At 41.4% G+C, this 10,287-nt stretch overlaps 1 protein-coding gene across 27 annotated transcripts in view; it reads left to right on the top strand.

Annotated features, from left to right (window-relative positions):
• Positions 1–531: 531 nt before the first annotated feature.
• Positions 532–10,287, top strand: part of PDE4DIP (phosphodiesterase 4D interacting protein) — a 147,832-nt gene continuing 138,076 nt past the window's right edge. For all 27 annotated transcript variants that reach the window (XR_014052515.1, XR_014052513.1, XR_014052510.1 and 24 more), the window contains exon 1: positions 532–841. Coding sequence is in view for 15 of the 27 variants with exons in the window: in XM_081486118.1 (XP_081342244.1) it covers positions 701–841 (141 nt within the window). In the remaining 12 variants the exon portion in view is untranslated. The remainder of the gene's footprint in view (positions 842–10,287) is intronic.

The raw sequence follows: 10,287 nt of genomic DNA, 5'->3' as shown, positions 1-10,287 counted from the left end.
CAGACATGACTGAGCACGCATAAGCACATACACACACATGCACACACGCAGGTGTAGGGGGAGGTGAGCAGGATAAGAAAGACCATTTCTCTAACTGCCTCAGGGCTTGAAAGGTCCACGGAGAAAACCTGGGAAGGAACTAATCCGAGGTGAGCTTCTGGATGTCAAAGAAAATTAGAAACCCTTCTGATGAGTCCTTCTTGAAGATTTGCACCTGACAGGAAGGGGATATTCCATACGTGGTCACCATTCTGTGGGTCGTTTTGTATACTTGCAAACCCACTATCACCTTGAATTACTCCCCTTCCCCATTTCCTGGGAGCTTCTGGGGGGTCAGCCTCCCTCTCTTTTAGGAGAAACTGTTAACTGCTTACAGTTGGGCCTGGGAGACTCTGCAAGAGTGAGAGCTGAGTCCTAGCTAGGAGTCAGGTTACACCACTTGTGTTTGAGTTCACGCAGCATGTTCCTCTGTCAGGGATTCCGCAAATATCTCCCGAGGTAAAAAAGGAAAGCGGGCGCGCTCCAGCACCCAGAGCAGCGAGCCCAGGCCCAAGTGCGGGAGGCAGCCAGCCGCCAGGGCCATGTCGCCGTAGCCTCGCAGTGTGGCCGCTGGCTCGCTTCATGCCGCGGTGCAGCTGCACCACGTTCCTGGGCTGAGGGGGGCAACCGGGCACGTGCTCCTCCCCATGGGTTGCCCACCATGTCTAATGGATATCGCACTCTGTCCCAGCACCTCAATGACCTGAAGAAGGAGAACTTCAGCCTCAAGCTGCGCATCTACTTCCTGGAGGAGCGCATGCAGCAGAAGTATGAGGCCAGCCGGGAGGACATTTACAAGCGGGTGAGTGCTGGGGGGCTGCCACTCCGCTGGGGCGGTGGGGGACTGGTGTGAACACATCAAGATGCTGGGTTGTTCCTATGTTCCTCCTCGTGCAGTGCAAACTAGCGAGGGAGGCGGTTCCGAGCCGGCTCTGGTCACCTTCACGCCGTGTGACCTTGGACAAGCCCATTTCGCTTCTTTGATTTCCTACTCTCCTACTCTGTAAAAATAGGGAGTGGGATAAATCAGAGACTCCCAAAGTCTGGTATGGAACTGTGGAGAGCAATCACCTTGGGAGCTGCTTTATAAGTGTAGCTACATTCCTGACTCACCCCCAGGGATTCTGATTTAGTAAAGGAGGGGGAACTTAGAAATCAGCATTTTTAAACAACCCCTGGAGTAGACTGAAGCTGGTAGTTTTTAAGTCCCATGCTCTGCTTACAGCAGGGAGCCTTCTAGCTCTGTCTGGCACATGGAAATGATGCCATGGAGGAAAGGGCAGGGATGGAAGATATTTCTCTTCCTTGAGAAAGAAATCCATGGTTTGTTTTTGAAGATGATTATTCAGATGAGCTTCTAGGACAGAATGTTAGGCATTTTCATCTTTCGGAATAGTTCACCTTAGAATGAAGAAAGGATATTGATGGAATGAACAACCTGTTGGCCTTGGGTGGGGTGGGAGAGGGAATGGCAGCTCCCCTGGAAGGGAGGGCCATCTTAATTGATGGGTGAGTGGGGTGGGGAAGGAAGACTGGGGGGATTGGCTGAGTTGAGGGTGAGACGGCACCTTGGTAAGAGGACATTAGGCTATGGTTTACAAGGATTAAGCTTCCTAACTGGTTGCCACAATGTTGGTTTCCTTAGCTTTCTTAGTGTCTGGGCGAGCAGGAACTGAAGTGGCCTGAGTGACCTGGAGCTGATGGCCTCTGACTTTATCAGAGATTCTGAATCTCCAGCTGTTCATACCAGAAGACTATATGAATATTATCATTATCTATATGTGCCCTGTCCTGTTGAGAAGAAGGTTGGACTGCATTACAGGCTGCTAGATAATGCTTTGGATCAGAGGAATAACTGGTGTCTATGAGACCCAAACCACTCTTTGGTAAATTCAACTATTATGAGCAGCTAAATCTGAGGCATTTATCCCTATTTTCTGTCTTTCCTGGATTTCTATGTTTTAACCTGTATTTTCCTGAAATTGATCAGACTCATCTTTCATCTTTTATGTAACTATATAGTGAGTGTGGGCTTCCCTGGTGGCTCAGCTGGTAAAGAATCCGCCCTCAGTGCAGGAGACCTGGGTTGGGAAGATCCTCTGGAGAAGGGAAAGGCTACCCACTCCAATATTCTGGCCTGGAGAATTCCTATATAGTCCACAGGGTCGCAAAATGTCGGACACAACTAAGCGACTTTCACTTTCATGAGTGTGCCGCAGTGGAACTGCCAGTGGTCAAGGAGGATATTGCCAAGTGAGGGTTGGTAACAGAGAGAAGAAGAAGGGGAGCGTGAGTGGCAGTATTTGCCTTGGAGTAGGAATAGTGAATAAATTTACTCACTGTGCAGAGAAAAGAACATTTTCCTACTAACTGTCTCTAAAGCAAGGCAGAAGGAAGGGACAATTTCTTGGATAATTTGAGAGAGGATTTTTTTTAGCTTGAATCAAGTGACTGCTTGAGTCATTTCATCTCATTTAGTCTCACCCTCTGCTCTGCAGTGGCTAAGGAGACAGTCTTCAGGGAAACTGCATTTGTGTGAGAGGGCACCATTGCTCTCCTGGAGAAGTGTGATTAAGAAGATGATAGGGACTTGTTAGGCAGTCCAATGGTTAGGACTCTGTGCTTCCAATGCAGGAGGTGAGGGTCCCATCCCTGGTTGGGGAACTAATATCCCACAAACCATGTGGTGCAACCAAAAAAACAAAAAAATGATTATAGAAGCTGCACGGGAGCATGGTCTGGAGGTAAGAGAACATTGTCACATGCAGAAGTGACAACTCTTTTGTTAGACTCCAATATTGCCATGAGGCTTCCCAGTTGGTGCTAGTGGTAAAGAATCTGCCTGCCAATTAAGGAAATGTAAGAGACATGGGTTCGATCCCTGGATGAGGAAGATCCCCTGGGAGAGGGAATGGCAACCCACTTCAGTATTCTTGCCTGGAGAATCCCATGGACAGAGGAGCCTGGTGGACTACAATCCATAGGGTCACAAAGAGCTGGACACGACTGAAGCAACTTAGCACGCACACACACAATGCCATGAGTCCCACTCAGGTGGTAATCTCTTTTTGGTCATAAAAGCAGAGTAATCAGGCAGCTACTGGCCTCATATAGTTTGGGGAATCTTAAACCTTGTGGGGTCACAAAGGGACTAACACAGTTGAATGTGAAACACATGCATGGGAATATCTGAGGGTGAGATTAAAAGGACAAAACTGCTCCATTTTTAAATATCATAATAACTATTACAACTAGTAGGCATATAACTACTGCCTACTTGAGTATTCTGTACTCCCTCCTTTCACTTCTCATCGTACCTTTATTCCATTCACCTGTCACATCGCTCATCCCATTTTGCAGTGATAATTTGGGAAGCACCAACAGCTTAGGTTAACATGCCCTTATTTGGGAAGCAGAACACATAAAGCCTTTATCAGTCATTCATATCATAGTTGAAATTAGTTTATCACACTTTGTAGTGATGAGAGATTGATAGAAATCAGGGCAGTTCCACTTTGACAGAAGGATAAAGGATTAGAAAACCAGAAATCAGAAGCCCTGGACAACCAGACACCTGAGTGAGTTACTTAGCCTTTCTGAGCCTCTTCCAGTTCCTGCAGAACTGGCATTAAGAGTAATGCACAGCACCATAGGCACTGAAGGTTATCTGTTGAGAGTATGAATAAATAGCCACCATAATGATTAAATCAGAAGACATATCAAAGCACTTTGTAAACTTCATCACATTATACATATATGAGAGGGCAGTAGTTGTATGCCTACTAGTAGTAACAGTTATTATGATATTTAAAAATGAAGCAGTTTGGTTCTTTTAATCTCACCCTCAGATATTCCCACGCATATGTTTCACATTCAACTGTGTTAGTCCCTTTGTGACCCCACAAGGTTAGGACCGTGAATTAGCAGCCATGTTGGCAGAGACAAGGGGAGTGATATGTGATGCCTCATGGTAAGTCAGGTAGTTCAGATAAGAATTCAGAACCCTGTTCTGTGGCTAAACTTAGCTTGATTTTTCTTTAGTGTTGAAAGGACGCTTCTTTAAATATAGTAAAAGTGTTAAATCATACTCAGCTAAGTTAGTCTGCATTAATTTGGGTGTTGTATGCATGGTTCTCTTAAAGAAAACTAGTATTTGTGAAACATGTAAGAAAATTCTATTGTGAATAGGAATTATTTTATCATTTTACATATATTTTACTATGGCAAACTTTTGTTGAGTTAGTTGTACTGAAGAGTAAAAAATACTGTCTTAGAGACAAGCAAGCATTTCACCATGGTGACTATAGGGAATGGAAATATGAGAAACTTTAGGAGAAAAGAACTAGAGAGAGGGTTCTGTCTTTCTCTTTCCAAGTAGCACGTCCTCCTTTATGTAGCTAATTGAGGGAGAAACTAAAGTAGATATACATAATTCTTAATTGTAAAGGAAGCTACAAGGCTGTTTAATTTTAAGAGAAGTTGTAAGAGTTAGCTATATAAAAACCTAAAAGTATCAACTTCAAAGCAAGTAAATGTAAAAGGAGTTAAGGGTTTCTCTCTTGCAAGCTGTTCAGAGAATTAAGAAATAAAATAGTATTAAACTTATACATAAGAATTGGTTCTGTGAGACTTGCTACTGTTTGTTGAGTGTTTAAGTTAAACTACCTTTAAGCTTCAACTTTTGTAAATGATTATACACACAGGTGGAGGCTGTGTACCCTCAGCACAGAACAACTGGGGCATGTACCTACATGATTAGGTGCCACCGCCCCCTCTTGGTGGCATATATTAATTGTAGGTCCAGAGCGTGTGGTAGACAATCTCTAAAGCACAGAAGGGAGAGATCATTGCAGTACACAGAGCTCCTGATTCTGGAGCAAAGTCAAGTCAGAAAACTGTAAGTGGTCTACAGCTGAGCATGGCCCACTCCCAGGGAGACTGGCTTGTTAGCATTTCTGAACTTCAGCTGCTCTGGTAAATAATTTCTGGGCGGCAACTTGGCTACCTTCCTCGTTGTTGTTGGTTATCTAATCCTGCATCTTCTCATGACAGCCAAGTGTGCCGCCACTAGAAATATGCCCAACCCTGGAATTTATGAAATCCACTGCTCTGTGGTAAACACCCAATCCCCAAACAACACATTAAACTACCATCCACTGTGTTTTGTCACATGATGACTACTTGCTTGTTAAGCTTGTTTGAATTTATTATTATTCAAGATCGTTTTTAAAAAGACTTAAAGCTCCATTCTAAGAATGAAATTTAAAATCTGACAAGGTCAGATCCTGTTGCTTAAGCAACAGGAGAAGTTGAGTGTTATCATCCTGGACCAAATAGTCTGTGTTGAATATGACATAATTGATGTTGGAAGTTAAAGTGGTTTTGGCCTTTAGGATAGGAGTTGAAAGAGCTGTGTTCTCTTGTTTTGTGGCCTTTAAACTGCCTGACTTCTTGGAGCTGTGGTTTCTCCTCTTTTGAGACTGGATATTTTTCCTGAGAATACTTTGAAGTTTATACATAGCTTATTTCTGCAGCTAGGTTTTTAAAACAGCCCACTGACTTTCCTTGCCTACCAAACTTTTATCATCCCTGCTATTCTGCTGTCACTGGGTACAGTCACTGAGAGTTAGGAACAAGACAGACTTGAGATGAAATCTTGGTTCTACCACTGGCTACCTCGGTTAACTTAGACAAATACTAGAATTTATCTCTGCTGAAGTGGGTATTGTAATAATTTCTATCTTAAAGGGTCTGAAGGAGGATCATATGAGCCTATTAGTTGAAATCAGCACAATGCCTATCACATGGTAGTAAGCCGTCACGTAATTTTTGCTGCTGCTGTGACAAACTGATGGCAAAATTATCCAGATCAGTCCCATTACTGAACATGTTCAATTTGGAACATTTTTTATTCCGAATCAGTTTCTTCATCCTCAGTAGTGGACTTGGGACCGTTTGTCTCAATTCTTCATTTTAGTTTGCCCATGTATAAGTAACATAATGTAATCCAAGTGTCTTTGTAGCAGCAAAGTTACTGGTACCCTCAAATATGAATGTTTCTTTAAAAAAAAAAAAAAACCAGTAAACAAGAAAGGCTGAGTTTGTTAAGTTTTTTAATAAAATATTTTATTTAGTCATAATACAAAGTCCTTTGCTTTCACAGAAACTATTATTATGACTATGGGTATAATTAAAAATTTTTACCATCTTTGTTTCATACTTTGTAGCTTGTTCTGGTTCTAAATCTAGCTTATTTAGTTTATTTTTTTAAGACCTATGTTTCTTTTTAATGGAGATACAATTAACATATTGCATTAGTTTCAGGTGTACAATGTAACAATCCAAAATATATATGCACACACATGTATCAGGAGATGATACCACAATAAGTCTAGTTCACATCCATCACCCCACATTTGTTGTTTCTGTTCAGTCCTCAGTCGTTTCTGACTCTTTGCGACCCCACGGACTGCGGTACCCCAGGCTTCCCCGTCTTTGCCTGTCTCCTGGAGTTTGCTCAAAACTCACGTCCATTGAGTCAGTGGTGCCATCCAACCATCTCATCCTCTCTCACCCCTTCTCCTCCTGCCCTCAATCTTTCCCAGCATCAGGGTCTTTTCCAGTGAGTCGGCTCTTCACACCAGGTGGCCGAAGTATGGGAGCTTCAGCTTCAGCAACAATCCTTCCAATGAATATTCCGGGTTGATTTCCTTTAGGATTGATTGGTTTGATCTCCAGTCAATCAGCCCACATAGTGACACCTTTTTTCCTTATATGAGAATTTCAAGATTTACTCTCTTTGTTGGATTTCTTTTTGGCTCAATGACTAGTTTTCTTTGGTCTTTAGGTTTTGGGAAACATGATGAGTAATAGTGAACGTACAGACTAGGCCCCCAAAAGTTCAGTGAAGTCCCAAGGAGCTCCATCAGGCCATATAATTTAGGAACCTTGACCTGAACCAATGGAAGGTGATTACAGAAAGACAAGTATCTTTGAGGGATATAAAAGTGTAAGGACAGAAGTTTTAGACTCCAAATACTTCAATTCTGACTCCACTTTTCTCCCACTATATCTCCTTGGCCTGGTCCTTAATTTCATTGAAACTTAGTTTCCTAAAAGGGAGGCATGAATTCCTGTCCTGCCCTCCTCCACATATGTTGACTTGTTTAATGTGTTAGACGTTCGAAAACTGTAAAGCATTATTGGTACCCTGCATACCTGGAGAGTGTATACCTTCTCGGATTACTGTCTAAAGTGACTGTTGCAGCTGCTGTTGCAGAGTGTGGTTTTCTTATATTTAACAGAGCTGACTCTGTCTTCTTTTTATAGTTGGATACCTTGTTTAGTCAGCTGCTAAGTTTTTTCCTCCTATGTTTTACTTATGTGAACTTTAAGAAATATGTATACTAAGGAAGGGGGAAAGGTGAATAGAGAGAGAGAAATAAGGGCTACTTTGGCCAAACTATTTTTAAACATTTCTGTAGAAGGCTGGTATGAACACAGTCTGTGTGTGCTGACTCCTCACTCTCTGCTTTCTGAGGTTCTTGAAGCCTTGCTTGTGATTTCCTCTTCTTTTGGGGAGTAGAAGTAGGAAGAAAGTAGGGAGACTTCATTCATTAAATAGTTGTAACCAGTATTTTTATTTTTGGTTAAAATTTTTTAAACTTCACACCCATTAAAATGGCTTTAATAAAAACAAAACAGAGACAGAAAATAGCATACGTTGGTCAGGATGTGGAGAAAGTGGGAACCCTGTGTATAGCTGGTTGGGAATGTAAAATGGTGTCACTACTGTGGAAAACTGTGTGACAGTTTTTCAAAAAATTGAACGTAGAATTATTATATGATGCAGCAATTCCAATTCTAGGTATATACCCAAAATAAGTGAAAGTAGGGACTTGAACAGATCTTTGTACATCCACATTCATAGCAGCACCTTTCACATTAGCCAAAAGGTAAAAGCAACCTAAATATCCATTGACAGATAAATGGATAAACAAAAGTTGGTGTATACATACCATGGAATATTGCCTAGCCAAGGAAGGAAGCTCTGACACATGAATGAACTTAAAGGATGTTATACCAAGTAAAATAAACTAGTCATAAAAGGATAAATATATGATTTTACTTATGTGTAGTACCTAGAGCAGTCAGATTCATAGAGACAGAGTATGGTGGTTTCTAGGGGCTATGGGGAGGTAGGGAATTGGGGATTTATTGTTTAATGGCTATAAACTCGGGGGAAAAGTTCTGGAGATGGTTGGTTATACAATATTAATGTATTTAATGCCACTGAACTGTATGCTTAAAAACGGTTAAAATGGCAAGTTTTATATTAAGTATATTTTACCACTAAATTTTTTAAAAGCGACTCTCCCGTAACTGTCACAGTTACTTTAAAATTTTGTGAAATCCCTAACAAAAATAACTTTCCCCCCCTATTTTTGCATAACACAACTCTTCTCATTATTAAGAGCTCTTAATTAGATGTCATAATACTTACCTGTTGGGAAGAGAAATTTTTTTCCTTTGAGTATTTAAGACTTATTCTTTCAATCACTAGGAAACAAAGCTAAAACTAAATTCTGGAGCCTCATTTAATTTTAAACCACTTTTAACTAGCTCCTTAACTATGTCTAAGTAATTTATACTTCTACATGAACTTATCATGAAGCCACTTCTTCTTTGTGTTAGCTATGTATATTCATGTTTACACGCTGATAAAAGTAGCATGATATAGTTGAAAAAATAGGCATTCTAAATTCCTGTTTCAAATGGTTACTTTGTTTACATTATCACCTTAGCCATTTATTTACTCATGTCTGTACACATGCTTTCAGAATTCAAACATCTACTGACTACTGTATGCCAGTGCTACTGTGCTAAGTGCTGGTGGACAAAGTTATCAATAAATACATAAAAATGGTATAATAAGGGCTACCATAGAGATATGTACCAATTGTTCTATAATACTAAGGATGACAATTAAATTCTCCAGGAAAGTCCTTGCCAAGCATGTGAAGTTTGCATTGAATAGTAAGAAATAATAGAACAAGGGATAGGATAAAGCATTTCAGGCAGAAGAAACAGTATTTATAAGGGCATAGAAGCTTGAAAAGGGGATTCCCTGGTGGCTCAGACAGTAAAGAGTCTGCCCTCAATTTGGGAGACATGGGTTTAATCCCTGAGTTGAGAAGATCCCCTGGAGAAGGAAATGGCAACCCACTCCAGTATTCTTGCCTGGAAAATCCCATACTCGGGGGAGCCTGGTGGGCTATAGCCTGGCAGGCTATAGCCTGGCAGAGTTGCAAAGAGTCAGACATGACTGAGCAACTAACACTCTGGAAGCATGAAAAAGTATTGCATGCTTAGCACACTTCAGATCTTTCAATATGAGTAGAACTTGTGGTGGTGAGATGAGACTGGAAAGGTAAGCAGGAGACAGATAATGGGGAGCTTTGGATTCATCCATTCATGCATTAAAAAACATTATTTTGGTGCCTACTATATTCCAAGTACTGTGCTAGAAGTTAGGGCTTCAAACATGCATAAGACACAAGTGATAACAGTCTGATAGGAGGCAGTGATAGAGATCGTATGAGTATAAAGAACTCAAATGAGGCCTCTCTAACCCAACTGAATAGAATAGACTGAAGGAAAATCTGCAAAGGATTCTTTGAGGACCCCTGAGCTTTGTCGTCAAAGGAGAGTAAGCGTTAGTTAGTCAGTGGGAGAGAGGAGGTGGTAAAAGGAAAGAAGCAAAAGCTTAGAGACAAGAAACCACATAGTGTGTGTGTATGGAGAATTCTGAATGGCCTTTTGTTGCTAAATTTGAGTTCTCAACATAGAATGAGGCTGAAGGGTATGCTGGACATAATCCTTTGTGCTGCTTTAAAGACCGTAGACTTCATCATGAGGAGGACAGATAGGAAGTCATTTATGTGCCTTAATGTTGAGACAGTCCGAAAGTGGGTTGGAAAAGAATTTCCAGACACAGAGCATTTCAAAAGGGAGTGAGTTTATTAAGAACAAAGAGCAGAGATAATGTGGGCACTGCGATCACAGCAGGCCAACCTCCTGACAGATCAGGGAAAGTTGATGCTTTTCATGGGTTAGCAGGCAGTTTTTATAGCCTCCAGACAAAATTCCTGTGGGAAGGTTGGCATTAGGTGATTGGTTAGGGCACTACTGGATGACTACTGGAGTGGGCATTTTTGCCTAATTGGGGTCAGGAAGCCTGCTGATCAC

This window comes from Giraffa tippelskirchi, chromosome 5, assembly GCF_054371585.1.
Source record: "Giraffa tippelskirchi isolate mGirTip1 chromosome 5, T2T-mGirTip1v1.2.pri, whole genome shotgun sequence".
Lineage (NCBI taxonomy): Eukaryota > Metazoa > Chordata > Mammalia > Artiodactyla > Giraffidae > Giraffa > Giraffa tippelskirchi.
This window is presented reverse-complemented; position numbering and strand designations above follow the sequence as displayed.